Here is a 27,364-nt window from a genome sequence, read left to right on the forward strand (position 1 = left end):
CCCTCAACTCTCACTCTCTCTCTCTTTCTTTTTCTCAGCAATAGACAGCAAGACTGAGTGCCTTGCTAACTCATGTTTGTATTGTGCTCCTCAACAGGTTCTTCCCTTATGTGTCATATCAGGAGGGGGGATATTGTATCCAATAATGACAATGGTAGGGACACAGGCAGCAAGGATTGTCAAAATGGACCACCAGTGGCACTTTGTTCCATTGACTTACATTGACAGAGATCCTCCAAGAAGTGAACACACTCCTGCCTCCACACAGAGCCATGTGGTGCTAACCAGAGGTCCCTTGGATGGTACATGTAGGCCTACGCAACAAAGAATAAGGATATTCATGTTCTTACTAGCAAGAAGTTATTTCATTATGTTCCAGCCTGTCTCATGTACTTACTATAGGCTATTGTGTTGCCCGGATTCTCCCTTACTGTTTACCAACAACTACTGAGCACTGGATTTGTACTTTGAGTAAATTGCTCTTGCGCTTCATTTTCAATAAACATGATGTGCACCAAATTACAACAAATGGGTTCACATATTTTATGGAGAACTTTTCTTTCAAACAACATTCTGTCCAGTTTACACTTTTGGTACTTTAGGTAGCACATCCACACACAACAGCTAGTTGGATCTGCCTTTTATAGGTGTTTTTCTGCCCCCTTGGCTAAATGGTCAGAACATCTGATACCGTGCAGTGGGTCAGACATTTTCTCCACTTGGGGATTGGGTATTGTGTTGTCATCATCATCATTTCATCATCTACATGCAAGTCACCCAATGTGGCATCAACTGAAAAGACTTGCAATTCAACAGCTGGTGGAGAATCCTGGTCACCAATGCCATATGACCATTTCATTTGATTTCATTTATAAATGTTTCATTTATAATTTGTTGAAGGACTTCTTGTCATGAGGGTAGAATGAAGGCAATTGTAGCTTTGGTTGTCAGCTTGTGATCTCAGATGTATTTTGGCTTGGCGGTAAGGTAGCTGTCCGAATACATCACCCCGTAATTTGAATTCTTGTATTTGCAGGTATGGTTCACATGCAGGATGGAAATATAGAAGTGGCCCTGGGACCCACTTCAGGCTCTGTTTAGTCTCATATACAGTGAAACCCCTATTTACATTTTCATGTAGTCCAGACTTAAAAATGCATAATTGAGGAAAATACAAGAATTAAGGAAAATGTTGAAACCCCCAAAAATATGAGCAAAAACACATGTAATTGGCATATATGATTAAAAATTACAATCCTCTCCAATATTTTGCATAAAATTTATCCCAGTGAAGGAAATTAAATATACACTACAATGTTTATACAATAATTTGTGATAATCAATTGCATCAGCTCTTAAAAAATTACAGATTTGTAACAGGAAGTAAAAACTCATCAAAAAATCGAAACTGCTATCTGGGTACAAGGTAATTGAGCTGTTTTCTGACATGCTACGACTACAAATTATACATTTCGAAAATACAACAAGAAAATAGTGAACTGAACACGCTAAAACTTGTGCGAGATAGTTCGTCCGTTACGGAAAAGTGGTCAAATGTAAAGTGCAAAAACAGCAAGTCCAAAGTGCAAATTCGGAAAACCTGCGAAAGTTACGCAAGCTTTGTGCACGAAAACACATTTCAAGTACTTTCGATCGCCGATAGTGAAAATGCAACTTACAGTTCGCATGAACGTTGGGAAAAGCAAAATGGCACTTTGGGGAATAAGGTAAGAGAAGAAAATTTACTGACGCAAACAACTGTGAAGGAGGTCAATATAAATGTGCCGACCAAAAATTGTGTCGAAGTGTGTGGTAAAACAATACAAAACGATTCGCAAATTGTGAACTCCAATAACAGGAAACTGTTTGTGTTTTCAGACAGCCATGGTCGTGGACTTCCTAGTAAACTAAAAGAAACAACTGAAACATTTTCGTGTGGTATAGTGAAACCGGGAGCCCCACTTAGCGAAATTAAAAAAATGACCGAATCCGCAGAGGCAAAAAATCTGCATGATAAAGACTTCGTTGTACTTATGGGAGGCGCAAACGATGTCTACAAAAATGAAACATTGAGTGCAACGCGCGATCTTAAACAGTGTCTGAGGAACCTCACTCACACTAACGTAATACTTGTCAATATTCCGCATCGCTATGATCTTGTAAGATGGTCATGTGTTAACAGGGAAATAGAAAGTGCCAACAGTCAGTTTGTAAAAATCTGCAAACATTTTAAAAACGTGAAATGCGTTGATATAAGCAGTATTGGACGTAGATTCCACACGCAACACGGACTTCACCTGAATGGCTTGGGGAAAGAATATCTGACAAGCCTGATAACCAGGGTAATAAAAAACCACCAAAACAAATTCAAAACCAAAACGATAATTGCATTGCCATCGCCTGACTCCATTACGAAAACACTTCAAAAAAATTCATTAGAAACTTCATCAGCAGCAGCAAAACATGTAAAAAAAGACCAAATTTTAACAGAAAGAACAGTGGACATCGATTTCAACAACAAAAGAACTACTGTTCCTCATCAGCCAAGTATTATTTTAGACGAAAATAACAAAAACGAGAAGACTCCAAGTTCACAAGGAAACACAGCAGTAGTGGTAGAACCAACATTTGAAGTGTCAGAAACAACACCACCATCAACAACAACAAATAGAAGGCTGTTGGACAGAAGAAATGCTGAGCCTCCTTCTCATCTCAACGATTTTTTGTGTGTGGGCCCGAAGAAAAAGAAGGGACAACAGTAGGTAGTGTCAGGTGTCTCCTCTCTCCTGTCTCAAGGCAGACTCCAATGGATTCTCAGTCAGGTAACAGCACTAATAGAATGAAAAAGCAAGAGGAAGGCATCTCTTTCTTTCATCAAAATATAAGGGGCCTCTTAAACAAAATAGATCAACTCCTTATTAACATTAGTGAAAAGGACAGTATAAATAATGCCCAGATTTTGTGCTTAACTGAGCACCATGTTACTGATAAATGTGCCTTGCCATCTATAGCAAGTTATACTTTAGTAACATACTACTGTAGGGAAAGTAAAGATAAAGGTGGAGTAGCAATTTATGTTAAGGATAGTGTAGCATACAAAGCTATAGATATTAAGAAATATTGTGTGGAACAACAATTTGAGGCATGTGCCACAGAAATAACAACTAAATTCTATCCAATAATAGTGTTGGCTGTCTACAGGGCTCCTTCAGGTGACATAAAAACTTTTCTGCTTTCAATGGAACTCCTTCTGTCATGGTTACTTTCAAAAGCGAAGGATATTGTAGTATTAGGTGATTTTAATATAAACTTTTTGACAGAAAATAAGAATAAAATAGACTTTGAGATTGTGATGACCTTACTCAATCTGACTTCAGTAATAAATTTCCCAACAAGAATTACATCCGAGTGCCAAACTATGATAGACAACGTTTTTTTAGATGTAAATAGACATCAGAATTATATTGTCAGGCAGGTTATAAGTGGGCTTTCAGATCATGATGGACAAATTCTCACTATTTATGACGTTAATCTGTTCAAAAAAGAATTTCCTCGATGGAAAGTCATAAGAGTAATTAATGAAAAGGCGAAAGGAACTTTCAACCACAGGTTGCAGCAAATGGATTGGTCTTTAGTATATAGCCATGATGATGTTGATACTAAATTTAACTGTTTTATAAATGAATTCTGTGCTCTTTTTGAAGAAATATTTCCCAAGAAATGGGTCAGAAACAGTGCTTCCAATTCTGTAAGCAAGCCTTGGATTACAAAAGGTATAAAACAGTCATGTAAAACCAAAAGGGAAACTTATGCTGCAATAAGATTCTGTAAAGACGTAGAAAAATGGGAACACTATAGAATATACTGTAAAATTTTGAAGAAACTAATACAGAAATCAAAAGCCCTTTATTATGAGAAGAAAATAGATAATTCTAATAATAAAATAAAAGCAATTTGGAGCATTGTAAAAAAAGAAACAGGAAGAGATGCAACAAGTAAAGAAGATATAAATAATATCAGATATGAAGGTATCCTAATAGATAACCCCAAAAGGGTGGCTGAGATTTTTAATAAACACTTCCTATCAGTATCTCAACAGATTGGTTGCAAGCCCGATGTTGATGAAGCTGTAACTCTTTGTCAAGCTGTATATTCTAACACAATTTCAGAAATGCACCTTAATCCTGTCACTGTAGAAGAAATTCAAAAAATCATCATGTCTCTAAAAAGTACGAATTCTGCAGGGGTTGATAATATATCTAGTAATTTATTGAAATATTCTTGTGTGTGGATAAGGGACATTCTCTGTCATATTTTCAATGCTTCCCTTCAGAAAGGTGTTGTTCCCAGTAGACTTAAGTATGCCATTGTGAAGCCCCTGTACAAAAAGGAGGATAAAGCTGAACTAACTAACTATCGACCTATCTCTTTGCTGACAGCTTTTTCCAAAATTCTAGAAAAGCTAATACATGTAAGAATTACTGATCATCTCATGAAGAATGGAGTTCTCAGCAAAAGCCAGTTTGGCTTTCAAAAGGGCCGTTCAACAGAAGACGCAGTCTACGCACTTGCAAATGAAGTTCTACAAACCCTTAATGAAAAAATGCTAGCACTTGGTGTCTTCTGCGATTTATCCAAAGCGTTTGACTGTGTTGATCACCAGATTCTCTTGCAAAAAGCAAAATTAGTAGGAATAAGTGGTGTTGCAGGCAATTGGCTACAGTCGTACTTCCAAGACAGAAAACAAAAAGTTGTGTTGAATAGCTCGGGTGGAGTATGTGACACTTCCTCAGATTCTGAATGGAGTTCCATTACATGTGGAGTGCCCCAGGGCTCAATTCTTGGGCCACTATTATTCCTGATTTTTATAAATGATCTACCATCATGTACAAGCCTGCCGTGTAAATTTACATTATTTGCTGATGATACCACAATTTTTATGAGCAGTAGAACAGACAACAATCTTGAGGAACTCAGTAATCACATACTCTCAGATATGGTTAATTGGTTCAAGGTGAATGGTCTCTCATTAAATCCCAGTAAGACCAGCTTTATTCAATTCTGTACAAAAACAGAAAAAGAGAGAGAGATAAGTGTGACATGTGGTAATCAACCAATAGTCAGAATGGAAACAACAAAATTTCTTGGAGTGCACATTGACAAGAAAATGAACTGGTCTTCACATATTATTGATCTCTGTAAGAGGCTTAGCTCTGCTACCTATGCTTTACGGGTTGTCACTACATGTGTTGAACCTAACACTGCAAAAGTGGCCTATTATGGCTATTTTCATTGTCTCATTGAGTACGGAATTATTTTTTGGGGCAACCAGCCATTAGCAAGGAAAGTGTTCATTGCACAGAAGCGAGCTTTAAGAATTATATGTAGATTGCGCCCAAGAGACTCTTGTAGAAATAGTTTTCGTAATCTTAAAATATACACAACTACATGCCAATATATTTTTTCTCTCATGTGTTTTGTTTGTAAAAATATAGATATATTTCAACCAAATAGTAATTATCATGAGCATAACACACGGAGGAAGAATGACATACACAGTGAACTCTCAGAAATTTGAGCTTGGCACAAAAGGGTGTCCATTACACTGGAGCAAAACTCTTCAATGCTCTTCCTCCCGAAATAAAGACAAAGATTCATAACAATAGCGAGTTTAAGAAAGCACTAAAAATATTTCTGCTAGAAAAAGCTTTTTACAGTCTAGATGAATTTTTAACTAAATAAATTGTAATATTTTAATATTATATAATACAAGTTGACATAATGCCACTACGAATTTTATTTAACCTGAGATCTGTATCTGTGTGTGCTCCGTATCTGTTTTCTGTAGTGTTTTAATAATTCTAAGAAAATATGTATTTTCTTTTTCTATATTGCTGCCCAAAGAATTTACTGTATAAGTTTTTATATAATTATGTACTCAAATTTCTGTATATGCTATAAGATTATCAGACTGTATTTGTAAAAAACTGACTCGTTCCACGTCCTTGTGTATTCAACACAGTTGACCTATGGAACACGAAATAAATCAAATCAAATCAAATCAAATACGTTGAAAACATGCGTTTTTGGCAAATCATGCTTCGCGCTCACCCAGACAAAAGCAAAAACTGATGAATTAAACCAAAAACACCACAGCGTCTAAGTAGTTAAATGATAAGCATAAATGCGAACATCTGGTTAATGACATACTTTGTCATCAGTGCTGTTATTGTTTAATGATTTTCTTATGAGCCGCACTTTATATGCTTACCACCATGAACACATTATTTTAGTCAAATAATGGAAATCATCAACAATATAGGAAAAGATAGATTGCTACTTACCATAAAAAAGACATATTAAGCTGCAGACAGGTAAAATTAAGACACTCATATAACTTTCAGCTACAGCCTTTGTCAGTAAAATAGACACACACACACACACACACACACACACACACATACACACACGCACACACACTCACACAAGCAAGCACACCTCACGCACACGACTCCCCCCAGCTTCAGCATATCGGGCCTGAGATGCTGAAGCTGGCAGTCATGTGTGCGTGGGGTGTGCTTGCTTGTCTGTCTGTGTGTGTGTGAATGTTGCGTGTGTGTGTCTCTTTTAGTGATGAAGGCTGTGGGTGAAAGGTACATGTTAGTGTCTTTTAACTGTGCCTGTCTGCAACCTGACGTGTCTTCTTTACGGTAAGTAGCAATCTCGCTTTTCCTACATTGTTAAAGTGTTATTTTAGTCTTGATGAGAGAAACAGAGATGTAAAAAAATGAGTTTACTTCCACAATTGACTTTACAAGCTTATTAGAAATCGGATCAGTGAATTTCTGTACACTGTGTAAAATGTAAATTTGAAAGAAATCTCAGGTACTGCATTTTCGCTTCATGCCTCTATCTCTGCTGCCAATCTTTATGATCTACAGTATGTACTGTGTGTGTGGTGGAAAGTATGTAAACGAGTAGTGTATGTAGTTGTTGCAACTGTATCATGTCAGATTTGAACAAGAAAGTCTTAAAAATGTGCTATCGCAAAACCCTTGTTCTATTTATGTGTGACATCTCTGTCATAGCACATCTTCTGCACGAAAAATATATTTTCAGCATCTCATAAAATGCTTTCACCCCTACCTGCACTCCTGTCACTGAAGGGCCACTTTCTCTCTCCACACATCCAGTAGGTGAGCTCATTTTATGTGTCTTAGTGTGGTGTGTTGGCTGTGTTGCCTATCGGGTGACTTAACGAGTCACTAGCCAATAAGTGTTTACTAGACGGAAATGGGTGACGTTTCCTCAATTATGACTGAGCATATACTTCGAGGCTCAGTGTTTGAATTTAAAAATGTTGACGATTGATATTGTTGCTGAATACAGTACATCAGAAATACATGCAAAAAGATGAGACTGAGTTATAAGTGGCACAACAAAAGGTGGTGGCTGGGATCTTTCGTCACATACTGTCACTGTCTGAAACACTTCACATCAACTGTCTTGTTTTTCCCTTACAGCTGCAACCTAGTAGTAGTTGTATCATAATTGTGTGGTTAAGCTAATGTTGCAAGTTGTGTTGGCAGCACTGATCATGGACTATGTCAGTATTTCCTCTCTCAATCTCCTCTCTCTACAACTGCCTAAAATACTCCCTTAATTCTGCCACCACCCGTGGTGGTAACCATCCATATTTTGAGCCACCCATAACTTGTTCAGTCACATCAAATGTCAACAGGAAGAAAACGGGACGAAGTCAAGCGAGACCTCAAGTAAGAACTTAAAATTGAGGAAAACCTTACTAGGAAGAAATGTAAGGTCGGTGAATTTGTAGCATTGATCTTATGGGTTTTTCACAGGGATTACAAATTTGTGATGTATAATCGCAAAAAACATAAAATCGGAGAATGTAAAATCGAAGTTCCACTGTAATCTTTTTTTTTTATATTATTATTATTATTATCTGGAGTCCTTCCATATAGTTAACTCTTAGGTTGTTAAGACATTGTTTCTCCCATTTTCTTGTCTAAAGCAAGGTTGAATAATAGTGATAAAAACTGTCACACTGTAGCAGAGTGGTTTCAATTTTGAAGGCCTCTATCATCTTATTTACAATTTCAATTCTTTCAGAAATGTCAACCAAGTATGCATTTGTAAGATTCACAAGCAATTTACCAAAATCAAATGCTTGATCATTTCCTGTCCGTGGATTCTATAAAATGCTTTCTCGAAGTCAACAAAGAACATATGAGGGTCTTGGTGACATGCTCACCTTTTCTCCATAATATGTTGAAAAATAAAGATCTGTTCAGTTGTAGATCTCCCCTTGCAAATTTCACTTTGGTATCCTATAATTGCATCAGCTAAAAGTCACCTTGGCACAGTACAACTGCATTTGCTAACAGTTGAATTTGATCTAAAAGGCAGTTTGAGAATATTTTATCACAAATGTTTAGCATTTCAATATCGTGGTAAGTTCTTACATGTTATGTGGTGACTGTTTTGTGGATAGGGTAATTAGAGAACTTTTCCATTCTTCAGGGAGCTGTTCAGTAATCCAATTGGTTGTTGTTGCTTTATAGATCTTCACAAGAAGAGAGTCATCTCCTTCCTTATGTCTAGTTACAATTAGAATGACATATATAAAAATAAAAAAAGTAAATTTGTAATTAATAGCAAGGATTGTTGAAAACTATGGTTGAAATCAAAACTGATGTTTTTAACAGATACAGCCACGGTTGAGAATGAATGTTAGACTTGTCAGCAAATTACCTAAGATTGCAAGGGTTTATCTCTGGACCTTTGGATTTTTACTTTTGTCACTTGAAGGCAACAGCTATATCAAAATGTGAAGTTATTAGGTATGACTATGAAATACCTTCCTATGTACAATAAAATATCTAAAGTAATTACTTACATCGACTTGATTGGTTCTGTTAAATTGGTGTCAAAACTAAGGAACAGTTTTCCTTTCTTAGTATATCCACGAACTTCATTTCCTGATGAAACAAATACCTTATCCTGCACTGTTCCTGAAATGCATACAGCCTTCTTATTCATCTCTTAAAATTCATACTTGTAATTCATGACACAACAATTCAAGTTATATTTATTAGACACATTAAATGTCAGATAACAATCATGAAGTTACCTAAAGCACCGCCCAGCTGCAAGCAAGATACTGGAGACCCAGGCAGAGTTTTGAATACTAAATGAATTTCACCTTTTTTCACTCCAAATACTTGTAAAACACCATCTCTATCAGCTACAGCTACCTTAAGACAGAAATAAGACACTTTAATCATTCATAAATATCATTTAAAAGACAAATAAGAAGCTACATGTCCTACAACATTGGTGTATTCTGAACATGCACGTACACCTATGCACTTAAGACTGTAAAGAAAACACGTTACTCTTATATTAAACAATGGAAAATACAGGATGGAATAATGACAAAATTATGAAACAGGAAGTTGCTACTGACCATATAGTGGAGATACTGAGTCACATATAGGCACAACAAAAAAAAGACTGTCAGTAAGTGAGCTTTTGACCATAAAGGTCTTCATCAGGAATAGACAACATACACACACACACTCACGAAAACGCAACTCACACACACGCGGTCACAGTCTCTGGCTGCTGAGGCCAAACTCTTTTATTAGTAAGTTCTTGATCCTTTTATATTAAAACAATCTAAAGTGATAAATCTGCATACCAAATCAATAAACACAAACTTGTAAGCAAAACAACGCATTAAACAAAATGCACAAGCACTACTGTCATAACATAAAATACAAAAGTTGTTTGTGTGAATACAGAGATTATCACAACTTTTATTCAAGAGCTATCAGGCTAATTGCATTTAATTCGTGCAGTCCCCTCTCAAAACAACTGTTATATACTCAACAATATAACGATGCTGATATTCCACCCTGGAGTTTCCATGGTCTGTTATGTACTCAATTACATACTACTGTGCATCTTTTCTCCTTTAAGTCACACTGACTCAAAAAGAGTGCCCAAGATTGAAGACACTGTGCCATCTTATTGGTAGCCATGAACATGATCAAAACAAGGAAATCAGTGGTTTATGGTCTGTTACTCAACAGAACTTCACTCTACACACGAACACATGAAATTTTTTAACTGCATATACAATATCTAGAGTCTCTTTCTTAAATAATTCAACTGATCTAGATTAAATGCTTTAGATGCAAATGCTACCAAGTGTTCTGAGCTGTCAGTGTCACGATGTGACAAAACTGCCCTGACACCATGTTAGGAGGCATCAGTAGCAAGGATCCGTAGCTTGCCTGGCTGGAAAGTAGCCAAGCACGGGGTGAAGCAAAGTTTGCTTTCAGCAGGCAGAATGCCTTTTCACACTCATCTGACCAAATGGAAGGAACACTTTTGCAACTTAGTGCATTAAGAGGATACAAAATTTGGGCTGCTTTTGGAGTAAATTTACTGTATTACATAACTTTTCCCATTCAGAGCCGTAGTTCTTTGATACTGGTTGGTCACGGGAGTGCCTCCATAGCAGCAACGTGCTGATTAGTCAGCTTAAGGCTCTGGTTTGGTATTATGTGATCGAGGTCTTCAATAGGCAGTTGGAAAAACTTTGGCATTTGTAAGTTACATTTGATACCAGCCTCTTGCAGAATTTGAAACAGAAACTGGAGATTGTGTATGCATTCCTGCCTTGTAGTCCTCTGTGATGACAAGGCCATCCAAGTAATTTATGAAACAAGGTACCTGCTGTGCTAGTGCCCCAAGAATCACTGAAAGATTGCGGCCATGCTGGATACCCCAAAAGGTAATCACTTATATCCAAATACACCAAAAGGCATGTTAAGTACCATGATCTTTTGGGATTGTCCATCCAATGCAAGCTGAAGGTACCCATCCACCATTTCTATTTCAGAGAAGTATTAACCATCAACATTTTGCCTATTTTTTTATTATTATTGCAAGAGACATTGCCCAGTGACTGTTTGGATTTGGCTTAATCACTTACGAAACCATGAGCCTATCCAGTTACCGTCTTACTTGCCCTCACAGAGCCACTGATAAAGACCTGACCTCTTCGAGGACGTCCACGTTGAAACTATCACTGACCATGATGTGGTTGTGGCAACAATGATTACCAAAGTACGATACAGACCTGACCTCTTTGAGGACGTACACATTGAAACTATCATTGACCATGATGTGGTTGTGGCAACAATGATTACCAAAGTACAAAGGACAACTAAAACAAGCAGGAAGATATATATCTTCAGTAAACTCGATAAAAAATCAGTAGTGTCCTATCTTAATAACGAACGTGAAATTTTCAATATGTAACTATGACTCCAGTCAAAAGAGTTCACCATGCACTTGATAGATATATACCCAGTAGAGCAGCTCAAAATGGGAGACACCCTTCATGGCATACAGTCACTGTAAAGAAACTACTGCATAGTAGGTATAAAACTAAGTATAGGGCAATAGATAGAGAGATATGGAATGATATGCATTTGGCTGTCAGAAGAGCAATATGTGAAGTCTTCAGTGACTACCGTAGCAGAAGTTTTTCAATTGATCTTCCACAAAATCCAAAAACATCCTGGTCATCTACATCTACATCTATACTCTGAAAACCACCGTGAGGTGCATAACAGAGGGTATGTCCCCATGTACCAGTTATTAGGGTTTCTTCCTGTTCCATTCATGTATGGAGCACAGGAAGGTCATATGTAAAGGCTGTTAGTGGCACCAAAGTTAAGTGTCCAGTCCCTAACGAATTAGATAGGAACTGAATTTGAGGATAGCAAAGCAAAAGCTTAAATGCTGAACTCTGTTTTCAAATGTTCCTTTACAAAGGAAAACCAGGAGAACTGCTCCAATTCAATCCTTGTACCACTGGAAAGATGTGTCAGTGGTGTTGTAAACAGTTGAAATTATTAAAACTGAACAAATCTCCAGGGCCCAGTGGAATCGATAACACATTCTATATTGAAATTGCACCTGATTATCCCTCCCCCCCCCCCCCCACACACACACACACACACACACAAAAAGAAGAAGAAGAAATGTACTCAGTAGTTGAAGGCACAGGTCACATCCATCTACAAGAGAATGGTAGTAGAAGTGACCCACAAAACTACCATCCAATATTCTTGCTATCAGTTTGTTACAAAATCTTAGAACATATTCTGAGCTCAGACATAATGAGTTATCCTGAACAGAATGCCCTTCTCCATGATCACGGCACTCAGATAAATAGATTATTTCTTAATTCTGATACACATTTGACACAGTACCATAGGTCACTTACTGTCAAATGTTCAATCATATGCAGTATTCAGTGAAATCTGTGACTTGACTAAGAACTTTTTGATAGGGAGAACACCACATGTTATCCTGGATGGAGAGTCATCATCAGATGTAAAAGTAACTTCAGGTGTGTCCCAGGGAACTCTTGCTGTTCATGATGTATATTAATGACCTTGCAAAAAATATTAACAGTAACCTCAGACTGTTTGCACTTGCTGCAGTTATCTATAATGAGATACTGTCTGAAAGAAGTTGCATGATTATTCAGTCAGATCCTGATAAGATTTCAAAGTGATGCAATGATTGGCACCTTGCTATAAATTAGATTCCAGTTTATTGGTAGGATACTAGGGAAATGTTGTAGGCAATCAGTCTACAAAGGAGATTGCTTAAAAAATCACTCATGTGACTCATTCTAGAATATTGCTCGAGTGTGTGCAACCTGCACCAAATAGGACTAACAGGTGATACTGAACTTATACAGAGAAGGGGCAGCATGAAAGGTCACAGGTTTGTTTGCCCCATGGGAAAGTGTAACAGAAATGCTGAAGAAACTGAACTGGCAGAGTCTTCAAGGTAGGCACAAACTAGCCTGAGAAAGAATACTAATAAAGTTTCAAGCATGGGCTTTAAATGATGATTCTATGAATATTGTACAACCCTCTATGTATTGCTCACAAAAGTTTGTTTGCCCCATGGGAAAGCGTAACAGAAATGCTGAAGAAACTGAACTGGCAGAGTCTTCAATGTAGGCGCAAACTAGCCTGAGAAAGAAAACTAATAAAGTTTCAAGCATGGGCTTTAAATGATGATTCTATGAATATCGTACAACCCTCTATGTATTGCTCACAAAGGTATTGTGAGGACAAGAACAAATTGTAGCATACACAGAGACAATCATTCTTCCCACGTTCCATATGTGAATCGAACAGGAAGAAACCCTAATAACTAGAACTCTGCACTTTGCAGTGGTTTGCAGGGTATAAATGTAGATGTAGACAGATGTCGATATGGGAAAAACAAGTACTGGTTGATAACTTCAGGATAATATGGGCTTAAAAATTATTTGCGTTTCCTAGCCAGGGGGAAAATATTTCAAGACATTCACTACAGACCTGTTCCAATTCTTGGAAAGGGACTTCTGAACCAAGATTTACTGAGTTGTTAATGACAAATCTGAATGAAGAGAAGGGGTCCAAAAAGGTTTTGTGCTAGTGGGCTATTTACCACTGGAAGCGTGATGTAGGATACTTATATTGTGAATCAGCCTTCAATGGGAATACTTTTTTTGTTGTAGCTAACTAAACGTTGTTTTGGTGGGTCAATGCTAGGGCACCTAATAGTAGGTAAGTATGTACACTGATCAGGGGTGCCATGTCCACTTGAAACATGATCATCAAATCCCGAACATTCTGAGAAATAAATAGTATACTTGCTCCTGTTATGACAGAATTAGCAGCTGTCTGGATAAGATTAATGTCCAATCCTAAGCCATTTCACCAGTTGGCCAGTAAGAGTCAGCATGACAAACACTTGCAATATAACCCTCTTGTTGACATTTGTGGCAGGAGGCCCACCTGCAAGAGCAATTAGTCCCTGGCATGTTGCAAAAAATACTTTGGGCCAGAGGAAAGTGGTCATTTGTCTGCTATCTACTCCTGTTATGCAGTGTTAGCGACTTCTAGAAGAAAGAAATCACAGCTTACTACACAGAAATGCCATTTCCTGGTCATTAGTGGGGTGCAGTGGCAGACATCGAGCTGAGAGGGGCACGCTGCAGTGGTAGCAGTATTTGGCCAATACACAGTAATTTTGTTTAGTTTCTATCTTTTCCCCCCTCATATTTCTTTGAAGAACTGGACTCTACCTGTGTATTTTACTGTGTGGATTAGTGTTTATCAAATTACTTCAAGTTTTCTGTTGCATAAATTTTAGTGCATACTTTTGTGTGAGGTGGCTTCCTTGTGTAACTTTTCTGTCACCAGAAGCACCAAGTCATGTGACAACGTTTAAATCTCATGTTAGTTCACAGTGTATAATTTAGATCAGTACTTTAGAGTTTGCATATTAATTTCCTACTGTAGCTTTGTGTAAGCAGAGTTTCTAGAACAAAGTAGAGAAATTAATTTATGTTTCAAGAGCTTGCAGATCTTGCAGTCTCAGGCTGTTGTGAGAACTCTGCAGAGCAGATTTTAGTGCTTGCTTATTCTCCTTATAATACTTTGTGTACTTTTCAACCTGAAGAGTGCTACTATCAGGTAACTTTTTCTTTTGTGGGTGTATGCCAGTACTTTCTAAGTTACTCTCGACTGCTTTGTTTATACTTTTTTGATATCTTGTTCATTTTTTTACACAGTACAACATGGCTATGGACCATGCTTGTTGTGCGTATCTACATTCATAAACAGCTGGAAGCTGCATTTGCCACGATCAGCAGGCTTCTGGCTACTGGTGACAGCTGCAATTACATTGGCGTGTATGTGACGAGACCTGTGACACCTTTGTTGCCATTGGAATCCCCTGGTGACCTGATTGTCTCTGCATCTTCCAATACACAACACCTGACCACTCTATCCTTACTCAAGAGTGAGTGGCAGACAGTAGTGGGTTCATGTGTTGGTTGGTTTAAAAGAGGGAGAGAGAGACCAAACTGTTAGGTCATTGGTCCCTCGTTTTGTTTAAAATTAATTCCACAAGGGTGGGAGTAAAATAATCGAGACATACAAAACACAGCTGGAAGAAAGGAGAAAACCACAAGAATGACAGAAGGGCAACAAACACTAAAATGGACAAAGTCAGACAAGAAAACCACAGAGAGATGCAAGAAACATGTAGAAGAGATCAAAACTAGACAGCAAATTACCATGGCTGGCTGACAAAGAGAATAAAAAGGAGAAGCCAGCCACTCTGCAACACATTAAAACCTCCATCCTAAAAGCACTAGGGTGGAAGACACACAGCGACAAAGGAAATGTGCTAAAACTTAGATCAAATGATAAAACCCACCCTCACGAATAAAACGTAATACTAAAGCTGCTGTTGAGGCACTGTCACCCAACACCAAAGGTAGGGTGCTGGGGAAGTTAAAAGTCCGCCATAGAGCAGCTAAAAGTGGGGAGTCCAGCAAGAGGTGGATGACCATCATTTGTGAGCCACAGCGACACCGAGATGGGTCCTCGCGATGAAGGAGGTAACCATGCATTAGCCACGTATGGCCAATGCGAAGCCGGCAGAGGACAACTGATTCCCTGCGAAAGGACCACGTGGAAGACTTCCACACATCCATAGTCTCCTTACCGACACAGTTTGTTGTGCTTACCATTATGCCATTCCATCTCCCAAAGCCGAAAATCCCTGTGCCGTAAGACAGAACGCAGGTCAGTTTCAGAGATGCCCATCTCCAGAGGCAGTTTCCACGTAGACTGTTTGGCCAGCCAGTTGGCAAGTTCGTTGGCTGAGATTCTGACGTGTCCTGAAAGTCTACACAAACACCACTGAATGACGGGACCATTCCAGGGCATAGATGGACTCCTGGACGCTACCAAAGGATGGTGAGGGTAGCACTGGTCGATAGCTGGTAGGTTACTCAAGGAGTCAGTATGCAGGAGAAATGACTTGCCAGGGCATGAGCGGATGTGCTCAAGAGCACGAGATATGGCTGCCAGCTCTGCAGTGAAAACACTGCAGCCATCTGATAAGGAGTGCTGTTTGATATGTCCCCCATGAACATATGCAAAGCCTATGTGACCGTCCGCCATTGAGCTGTCGGTGTAAAACACTTCCTGGTACACGTCGAGAATCGAGAGGGAGTGATAGCGGAGAGCTGCAGGATTAACGGAGTCCTTAGGGCCATGCAAAAGGTCCAGAAGAATCTGCGGCCTGGGTGTACACCATGGAAGTGTATGCGACATGACCTCAAGGAGAGGTGGTAAAGGGAAGGACTCCAGTTCAGACAGAAGGGACTGGACACAAACTGCAATTGTAAGCCCTGACCTGGGCCGCCGATGTGGAGATGAACTGCCGTGGTTGGGAAAAGGAGATGGTAATTGGGATACGCAGGGGAACTACGATTGTGTGCAACGTAACTGGCGAGCCGTTGTGCATGACTACCCTTCAATGGAGGGACTCCAGCCTCCAACAGGACACTGGTCACCAGACTCGTTCTAAAAGCTCCTGTCGCTAAGTGAACGCCACAGTGGTGCACTGCAATGAGTAAATGCAATGCTGAGGGCACTTCCGAACCGTAAACCAGACTCCCATAGTCCAGGTGGGATTTAACAAGGGCTCTGTAGAGCTGCAGCAGCATAGAGCGATCTGCACCCCAGTTGGTGTTGCTCAGGAAGCAGAGGGCATTAAGGTGCTGTCAGCACTTCCGCTTAAGCTGACAAAGGTGAGGAGGCCAAGTCAATCGGGCATCAAAAATCAGTCCTAAGAATCGACCACTGCAGTGAGTGGATTGTCATTAAGGTAAAGTTCTGGTTCTGGATGAACGGTGTGACGCCAACAGAAATGCATGACAAACGATTTCGCGGCTGCAAATTGGAAGTGGTGGGCTAGAGGCCATGACTACAGCTTGTGAATGGTTCCCTGTAGGTACATCCCAACAATGCCAGTACTGGTGGAACAGTACGAAATGCAGAAGTCATCCGTATACAGAGAAGGTGAGACCGACAGTCCTACAGCTGCTGCTAGGCCGTTAATAGCCACTAAAAATAGAGACACGCTCAATACGGAGCCCTGAAAAATGCCACTCTCCTGAATATGGGGGGAACTATAGGAGACACTGACTTGGGCATGGAAAGTACGGAGCAACAGGAAGTTTTGGATAAAATTCGGGAGTGGGCCCTAGGGACCCCACTCATACAATGTGGCAAGGATATGATGTCACCAGGTCATGTTGTATGCTTTACAGAAGTCAAAAAAGACGGCAACCAGGAGTTGGCATCTGGAAAAGGCTGTTCGGATGGCAGACTCGAGGGACACAAGATTATCAGTGGTAGAGTGACCCTGGTGGAAGGCGCCCTGACATTGAGCCAGTTGGCCACATGACTCCAGGACCCAAGCCAACCGCCTACACACCATACATTCCAGCAGCTTACAAAGAAAGTTAGTTACACTGATGGGCTGGTAGCTATCCACATCAAGCGGGTTTTAACCGGGTTTGGGCACCGGAATGATGGTGCTCTCCCACCATTGTGATGGAAAGACACCATTGCACCAGATCCAGTTCAAGATGACGAGGAGATATCACTTGTAGTCAGACAAGAGGAGTTTAATCATCTGACTGTGGATCTGATCCGGCCCAGGAGCTGTGTCGGGGCAATGTGCAAGGGTGCTGAGGAGCACCCACTCTGTAAATGGGGCATTATAGGGTTCACTGTGGCGTAGGTGAACGAGAGGATTTTCCTTTCTATCCACTGTTTGAGGTTGTGAAAGGCTGGGGGGTAGTTCTCCGACGCAGAGGCTCGAGCGTAGTGCTTGGCAACCGTATTTGCGTCAGTACATAACATGCCATTGATGTTAATCCCAGGGACACTTTTGGGGTCTTGTATCCAAAAAAACGTCTGATCTTCATCCAGACTTGGGAAGGTGACGTATGGCACCTAATGGTCAACAAGTACATCTCCAAACACTCCTGTTTCCTTCATTTTATAAGCTGGTGAACGCAGATACGGAGCCGCTTAAAGACTATTAGGTGTTCTAGGAAAGGGTGCCGCCTATGTCGCTGTAGAGCCCGCCGACACTTTTTTCATTGCCTCAGCGATTTCCGGCGACCACCAAGGGAATGACTTTCATCGTGTCACCCTAAAGAACGAGGGATCGTGTTTTCTGCTGCAGAAACGATCGTCATCGTGACCTGCTCAACGACAACATCGATCTTACCATGAGGGGGAGACTCATCAGTGACAGCAGAGGTGAAAGCTTCTCCGTCTGCTTGTTTAAAGTCCATCTGGGTAGGCGTCCGTGGGTGTGACACTAGGGGAGTGACAGGAAGATGGGGTACTGGTCACTACCACACAGGTTGTCATGTGCTCTCCAGTGGATAGATGGGAGGAGGCCAGGACTGGAAACCGAGATATCAATGGCTGGATACGTGCCATGTGCCACACTGAAATGTGTGGGAACACCTGTATTTAAGAGGCAGAGGTAGAGTTGTGACAGTAAATTTTTGACCTCCCTACCTCAGCCAGTAAGCATGGTGCCACCCCACATGGGGTTATGCACGTTAAAATCTCCCAAAAGTAGGAAAGATTTAGGGAGTTGATCAATCAAAGCAGTCAATACGTTCAGACGTACTGCACCGTCTGGAGGAAGATATACATTGCAGACAGTTATTTCCTGCATCGTCCTGATCCTGACAGCTGCAGCTTCAAGAGGGGTTTAAAGGGGCACAGGTTCACTACATACTGAAACTCCACCTGACACTCTATTATAGTCGCTATGGTTCCTGTAATATCCCTTATAGCCGCAGAGGGCAGCGGTCCACATTGCCAGGAACCAGGTTTCCTGGAGGGCAATGCAAAAAGCAGGTGTAAAGCTTAACAGTTGCCGTAGCTCAGCCAGATGGTGGCAAAAACTGCTGCAATTCACTGGAGGATTACGTGATCGTGCAACTGGGAAGGCATGAAACACTCAATGAGGCAGTCTACACCTCAGGGTCATCTGCTGCCACCAGATGAGTACCTGTGCAATCAACATCCATTGTGTCTGAGCACCCGCCGAGATCTAGGTCCTCAGCGGACACCAGAATCTCCACCTCATCCTCAGACACAGAGCTTGTAGGCAGTGGTGGTCTGGGTGCCACTCCAGTGCCTTGGTTCTTGGGGATCTTTTTCTTTTTAGGTTTCTCTCGCTACTCCTTAGGTTTGTCCAGCTGGGAGGGCTTCACTGATTCAGTCTTAGGGACTGAGGAGCACCATGAAGCCCTATGACCAGCTACCTGTGGTTGCTTCTGCCACTGGCAGGTGTCAGTTTTGCCACTGGTAGGAACCTGGGAAGAGAGTGACCCAAGGGATCCTATCCTGGCAAGAGGAGCCGAAGAAGACTTATGCTTCTCCAGCTGAGAAGTGAGGGCTGACATACCTGATGGTTAGGGGGTGTTGCTACTTAAGTAGGTTGTGCAGGAGCAACAGGAAGGGAAGTGCTCCCCACCATCAAGGGGGCAGGTGGACTCTGATGGCTCTGAGAACCAACTGTACACAGTAGAACCATTGTTGTAGCGGCGGTGTAGGTTGACGTCATATACACAGGATGTAGCACATTTTCTCTAAGCCTCAGTGTAGGTCAGTCAGTCCAGGGTCTTGTATTCCATTATTTTTCTTTCTTTCTGGAGAATCCTGCAGTCTGGTAAGCAAGGCAAATGGTGCTCTCCACAGCTGACACAGATGGGAGACGGGGCACAGGCAGTATTGGGATGTGGAGGATGTCCACAATCCCGACAGGTGATGCTGGAAATACAGCAGGAAGACAAATGGCCGAACTTCCAGCACTTAAAGCACGCCATCGAGAGAGGGATATATGGCTTTACGTCACAACAGTAGACCATCACCTTGACCTTCTTAAGTAATGTGTCACCCTCGAAGGCTGAGATGAAGGCACTGATGGCAACTTAATTATCCCTCTTACTCCGGTGGATGCGACAGACAAAATGGACACCTCGTCGCTCTAAACTGGCGCTCAGCTCATCTTCAGACTGCAAAAGAAGGTCCCTGTGTAATATGATACCCTGGACCATGTTTAAGCTCTTATGGGACGTGATGGAAACAGAAACATCCCCCAGCTTGTCACAGGCAAGTAGTGCCCGTGACTAGTCAGTTGAACTTAACAGACTTAAAGGGTGGAGTTGGTTGGTGCTACAGGTTTCTGAACCATCACAGACTTAGCATGCACACCAAAACCAAAATACCTCAGAAAGTGCCACAAGAGTATGGAGATAAAATATTATCTTTCCATCGCTTTATTATTCAACATCAAAAGAAAACTAGTGGGGAACTAAGCCAAATAGCAAATATGGATGAAAATCTTCTGACATTTGACTTGCTGAGTAACAGAAATGTTGCCATAAAAGGTGCTAAAACTGCAACTATAAAAACAAGCGGACATGAAAAAATGCACTACACTGTTGTCCTTTTATGTTGAGCTGTCGGTACTAAACTTAACCCAATAATCATTTTCAAGTGGAAAACAAAGTCAGAACCTTCTGAAATACTGTCAAGTGTTGTTCATGTACATGTCAATGGTTGGATGGATGAGGCTGATATGAAATTATGGATTAAGAGAGTGCGGGAGAGAAAGAAAGGTGCTTTATTGAAGGAGAGTTCTCATATTGTGCTAGATCAGTTTAGTAGTCATTTGAAAAATTCTGTGAAAGAGACACTGAGACAGGAAATACAGAGATTGCTGCTATTCATGGAGGACTTACTTCACAAATGCAACCTCTTAACACCTTGATAAATAAACCATTTAAAGTGTATATGAGAGAGGAATGGAAAAAATGGATGATGGATGAAACCCAACATGATTTCACACTGAAGGGAGCTTTAAAATGACCTACAATCAAACAAGTGTGTAACTGAATAAAACAGTTGTGATCTAGAGGAGATGCTGAGCCACGATAGGCACAATGAAAAGATTCACACAATCATAGCTTTCGGCCATTAACGCTTTTGCCAGCAGTAGACACACATACACACAAGCACACACACACTCACGCAAGTGCAATTAGCACACACATCTGCAGTCTCAGAGAGCTGAAACTCATGCATTGTTACATGTTACATTCCATCCTGGATTTTCCATTGTTTGAGTGAGAGAGAAGACATTTTTGTTAAGTTTTTCAAGAAGTGCAACATAAGTAACACTCTCGATGGCAGTGAAAACCATCTTACATACGGAGACGACAATGATTATGATGATGATGAGGAAGAAGAAAAAGAAGATGAAGAAGAGAGTTCAGATGACAATTTTCAGGGATTTTGAAGGTCCGTTCGGTTTTATAAGCTAAGTTTTTTTTCTTTTTTTCTTTTTCTTTTGTCTGGCTTTGCAGTCTAATAATAAAAATGGCAAAAATGTTGCTTTTTAAAATAAATGCTTCAATATTAAGGTGCGTCATAAGCCTGTGGCGTCTTATAGTCCATAAAATATGGTAGTGACTATGACTACCAGTACTAGAAGGAAAGTCAAGAAATGTAGGAAGATATTCTTGCTTAGCAAGAGTGACAGGATACAAATTGCAGATTACTGACTAATCAGCATCAAATATTCACTACTGAGTATGAAGATGTGGAGCACAAATGGAAAAAATTCACAACCGTCATTCAATATGCCTCAAAAAAATGTGTTCCAAGCAAGATCTTAGGGAATGGGAAAGATCCACCATGGTTTAATAGCCATGCTAGAAAACTGCTACATCAACAAAAAAGAGCTTCATCATAGATTCAAGAGAAGCCAAAAGGCAAAACCTAGCTGACAAAAAAAGCTGAATGAAGGGAAATCGAGCATAAGGAGAGCAGTGAGAGAAGGGTTCAATTATTTTGAAAGTACAATTTTGTCAACCAATCTCAATAAAACCCTACAGTCAGGGGTTTTATAATATAAGTAAGTGGTTCAAAATCCTCTATGCATCCACTCAGTGACCATATTGCCACCAAAATTGAAGAGAACAGAGAAAAGCCTGTAATACTGAATTCGGTCTTCTGAAATTCTTTCGTCACGGAAGCTCATAACATGGTCCCTCCTTTCAACGCTCGCACAAATATTGAAATTACAGATATTGAGATACTATAAGATTCTACTAAGATTGTGTGACAGAACTTGCTGCAGTTCTAGCAGCTGTTTGTCGTAAATTTCTGGAGCAATGAAGGGCACCTAGCAAGTGGAGAAAAGTATAAGTAATACCCGTTTTTAAGAAGGGTTGTAGAACAGATGCAAATAATTTTAGGCCTATACCACTGACGTAAATCTGTTGTAGAATTACGGAACATGTTTTATGCTCAAGAATTATGACATTTTTGGAGAACAAAAATCTCCCCTATAGAAATCAACACACATTCTGCAAACAGAGATCTTGTGAAACTCAGACCGCTCTGTTCCTGAATGAGATTCAATAATAATAGCACTCAGGTAGATGTCGTGTTCCTTGACTTCAGGAACGTATTTAGCACTATCCCACACAATTGTGTAGCAAAAAACAATGTGAGATTACCCAACATTGGACCAGATTTGCAATTGGATTCAAAACTTCCTTGCAGATAGAACTCAACACATTGTTCTTAACAGAACAAAATCGACAAATGTAAATGTAATTTCTTGAGTTCTCCAGGGAAGCAGAATAGGATCATTACTGTTTATCACGTATGTAAATGGTCCACTAGAAAGCATCAGAAGCTCTTTAAGACTGTTTGCAGATGATGTGGTTGTCTACAAGAAAGTAGCAATGACAGAAGACTGTATAGATTTGCAGAATGACCTACAGAAGACTGATGAACGGTACAGGCTTTAGCAGTTGACACTAAACATAAATAAATGTAAGATATTGCAGATACAAAGGAAACTGCTCTTTTGACGAAAAATTGCTGGAAACAGTATCTACTGTAAAATATCTAGGAATAACTATCCAGAGCGACCTTAAGTGAACTGGCCACATTAAACAAATAGCAGAAAAAGAAGATGCCAGACTCAGATTCATAATAAGAATCTTGAGGAAATGTTAATCATCCATGAAAGCAGTGACATCCAAGGCACTTGTTTGATCATTTCTATAGTATTGTTCAACAATCTGGGACCTTTAGCAGATAGGACTGATAAAAGAGATGGAGAAGATCCAACAACAAGCGGAACATTTTAGCACGGGTCCGTAAGTTGGTGCAAGAGCATTACAGAGATGCTCAACAAACACTAGCGGTAGATGTTACACGAGAGGTGCTGTGTATCACGGAGAGATTTACTACTGAAATTTTGAAAGAGCATTTTCTGGAAAGAGTTGGACAACGTATTATTTTCTTTATCACACATCTCATGAAATGACTGCAATGAGAAAATTCAAGAAATCAGATTTAATACAGAGGTTTACTGACAATTGTTCTCCCCATGCACAATTTGTAAGAGGAACAGAAAAGGGGGATCAGTTAATGGTACCAAAAGTACCCTCTGCTACACATAGTTAGCTGGCATGCTGAGTATGACCTAGATGTAAATATTTTGACCGAAATACACTTATGCTGCAGTGTTCTTCTTTGGCATGTCAGTGTAGAAGTGTGCACAGGATCGGCTAAGTGAAAAATCCCTGCAGTACGCAAGTTTATTTATATATAAAAGCTGACTTAGGAATTTTCTCTTTTGTGAGACTGCTTGTACAAGATCATGTGTCAATTTAAAGTTCTAGATTTGAAAATTTTACTGTTTGTGTTGTTTCTTCTGTGTACTCTTTCATTGATTTTATCAATACCCATTTGTATTGTGATATACTGTGAAATTTTGAACATTCATGAGTGCTGCAATAAACTAGTATTGTTACCGTCAATTGTAGGCTTAAAGTAAGTTGAGCTCTTTTAAAATTTTTGAGAACAGTAGGCTCAACCTCGTGCAAAACAATCTTTCTCTAATTTCATTGTACAATTATGTGAGAAACAGTTTAGTTTCAGAATTTTCGGATGCTACCAAAACTATATTTTTGTAACCTAGCAGTAAGAATGTTTTGGGTATGTAATTTAATTCATAGCAAATCAGTGTTTGTGGTTCGCAGTTCAACCAAAGTACACATCACCCCTAAATTTAATTGTATATCAATGCAAATAGATGCGCATTTTTGAGAATTTTTGGAAGCTATCGTTGTCCTCTGCATAATCTATGAGCAATTTATAACAAATTGGGGTTTGTAATTCAGTTACTGTAGCAGATTTTGTAACTAACATATTGTGTTACCTCTAGTTTTCCCTTATTATATGCTTGTATTATAAATTAACTCTGTTTTCAAGTTTGCTAACAACTATAATTAACATCAAAATGTTTTAGGACACTAGTAATTTTTACCAAATGTTTTTGTGTTGCCTTAACAGAAATCTCGTTTTGTGCATCTGCTTTAATTCTTATAGGGAATTACCAACTTTTTATCTCAGTGGTTTAAAAGATAGTCCGCAGGTTTGATTTAAAGTTATGGGTCAATCCAAATGAAGTGGTCCCATAAGAATTAAGTCAGTTGCTTGACCATTTTTAAATATTTTATTTTTTTATATGTGATTACCCTATAATTGAGAAGTTCAAAACAGTTTTTTAAAAAATTTTACCTTTCATCTTTACTGAATGGTGGAAATTTTCATTTGTAAGCACACGACAATGTTTCAGTTAAGAGACGTTAGCAAAAATATGAATATTTCTGCAGTGGGTTAAGTTACAACATTGCAATTGAGATGATTGTTTTTGGAAAAGCGTCCTCTACAACATTGTCCATTGCACAAATAACCTAAATTCAAAAATAACCAATCAAAATGACCTCCAAAGTTTGGTATCCAAATTTTCAAAAATCCATTTTTAGGCCCAAAAATAACAAACAAGGAGTGATTTATGAGAGTCTATTTTTTCCTGTAGTTAGACATCATACACTACTAGCCACATATGGAGCAAGAACACTTACAAATGTTACCTTAATTTTTTATGAATTTTTGAAATTTGAAAATTTTCATTTTTCATATAGTTTGGGGTCAGTTATCTCAGGTGAGACTGAATATAAAAATATGATTTTTGCACAGTTTGTACACCTACATGATAGCAATGTACTGTAAAAATTTCGACACTAATATCTGACTGTGAACAAAGATATGAATTTTTGAAAATGAGGAGATAATTCACATTACTCTACAACTGATCTTACGGGTATTGCCTATTTATGTGTGATATTGGTGGGATAAAATCAATTATTATTGAAGTAAGGTACTGAATTATATACAAAAATGTGGAAACATCACTGAAATCCACATTTATATTATTTTGACATACTTAAAATAAATATTTTCAATTAACATCCTTCGAGATGCGACTGTTTCTAATCCTGGTGATGAATGTTAAGAACACTTATTTCTTCAGACAGTTTCTGTGATATAGAATAAGACCTTCCAGTTGCTGTGGTAAGTTCAAGTACTGAAAGTTTCCTTAAACATTTTTCATTGGTATCCAAACTTAGCCACTAGTTGATTTCTTGAATGATGTTCTTGGGCCAGCAGGGTGGTAAAAATGCACAAATAAATCATTGTTTTCCAAACTTATTTTTTCAACCTCTGCAAGCCACCTCTGTCCATCATACACACATGCCACTATGTCATTCAACGTTAAAGACAGAGATGTAATTTTACTGATACAATGATCCTCATAAATTTCAGTTTCTGATGTTACATAGTGTCGAACTACGTTTTCTGCAATGCCAAGGAATTTGTGGAGATGCCTTGTTCCTTTTATTGCTATAACAGTTTTCAAATCTGGTTTGAAGTGATGTTTTCATATGCAGAACCACTTGATTTCTTGATCAGAAAATAGGTAATGCCTTTAATATTCTCCTTTCAAAAGAAATATATGTCCTGTACTCTGAGAATTTGGTCTGTGGTTGACCTTTGTAGGCTGGCTTTACTGCCAGGCACTTAAATGTGATTTGCAGAGTATCCATGTAAAAAAAAGAGCCATTCAGCCTCCAACCCAAAGTCTACTTTGTGGCTCCACAGATCTAAAAAAAATTTTGTTTTCATACTTACAACCAAACCACTTCCATCTGAAAAGTATATCAGCTTCTAAACCTTGGGAAAATTTTCTTTTATGTAATTTATTACATACTTTTGAAACACATGTACAGCCAAAGCGTTGTGCTCCAAGTAGTCGCTTGGAATTCAAATTGAAAAACTGCAAACTTCATCTTTCTCATTTTTAAAGTAGAGAATAATTGGCTGCACTGTTGCCTGGTCATTGACCCAGTGGTACCCTTGTATTGCATCCTGAATCACAAATGTAAAATTTTCTTCAAAATCAGCTAGCACTACGTATTCAGATTCATGAAGTTGTGCTTTTTTGTCCTTCAAAAACTTACTTTGGATTTTAGAAACATAGTGGTGGCTTTTGAGTTTCTGTAAGTTATCAATTAAAGATTCAAAGTAATCTTCCTGAGATTTAACCACTGTTATCATTTCTGTCCTGTCAGTTGTGACCCTCTGTTCGAAGGTAATACTTCTGGCATTTCCTCATCATATTCGTGAAACAATTCAATAATGGTTTCCTTACCATGGCATTTATTACACAAACTCACCATGCAGTCATAACTGTTAGTGTCACAGACCATTAAATCCAGTAACTCTTTGTAGTTAAGATCACTGAGTTTTGCACCCTCAATTATCAGTTTGACATTTTGATGATATAAACAAACACATACGGAGTGTGTCCTTCAGCATCCAGCCAACATACACCACTTAGGGTGGAGGTCACAAAATTTTGACCTTCCAATTTCGCATTCAGGATGAGAATTTTTGAAAGCTACATAAAGTTCATTTAAATTTGATAGCATTAGTCATTTCTGCTTTGTTACTTTAACTCCATTTATAACAACTCTTTTGCTACCTTTGCAACCTGGGCACATTCTACTGTTTTCATCATCTTCAAAAACCTGCTGGATCTTTTTAATTGTTTCTTGACTTATACCTACTCCTTTCTTCTTTCCTAAAACTGGAAGAATGCCTTGCTCTTTCACTAATTTTCGGGTTAGTTTAACCAAATGAAGAGAAACGTTGAAATCATGAATTATTTTTTTCTCTTGACCATGAGTCAGGGAGCAAACTTAAAATTTTAACTTTTTGCTATTTAGATGTCAAATTTGAGTATTGCAGAGTATTGATGTAGATGCAGATGTAGGAGGAATTATTCCTCCGCAGCTCTGTCAAATACCAACAGTGCAATTCAGTCTCCCCCATCTTCCAAATTCTAGTTGTAAATGGTAAGACGATGCAATGATATTGATACACTACACAGTGGAATAAGTCAGGTAAAAAAGTTCGAATAGTTAAAC

At 39.2% G+C, this 27,364-nt stretch overlaps 1 protein-coding gene across 2 annotated transcripts in view; it reads right to left on the reverse strand.

Moving 5' to 3' along the window:
- Positions 1–27,364, reverse strand: part of LOC126412667 (Bardet-Biedl syndrome 7 protein homolog) — a 136,651-nt gene that overhangs the window by 103,253 nt on the left and 6,034 nt on the right. Inside the window, exons 2-3 of one of the 2 annotated variants that reach the window (XM_050082370.1) lie at positions 9,155–9,278; positions 8,921–9,035 (exon numbers count right to left, since the gene is read on the reverse strand). In XM_050082370.1, coding sequence (XP_049938327.1) covers positions 8,921–9,035; positions 9,155–9,278 — 239 coding nt within the window. The remainder of the gene's footprint in view (positions 1–8,920; positions 9,036–9,154; positions 9,279–27,364) is intronic. The other variant, XM_050082368.1, reaches the window with a different exon arrangement.

This window comes from Schistocerca serialis, chromosome 7, assembly GCF_023864345.2.
Source record: "Schistocerca serialis cubense isolate TAMUIC-IGC-003099 chromosome 7, iqSchSeri2.2, whole genome shotgun sequence".
Classification (NCBI taxonomy): domain Eukaryota; kingdom Metazoa; phylum Arthropoda; class Insecta; order Orthoptera; family Acrididae; genus Schistocerca; species Schistocerca serialis.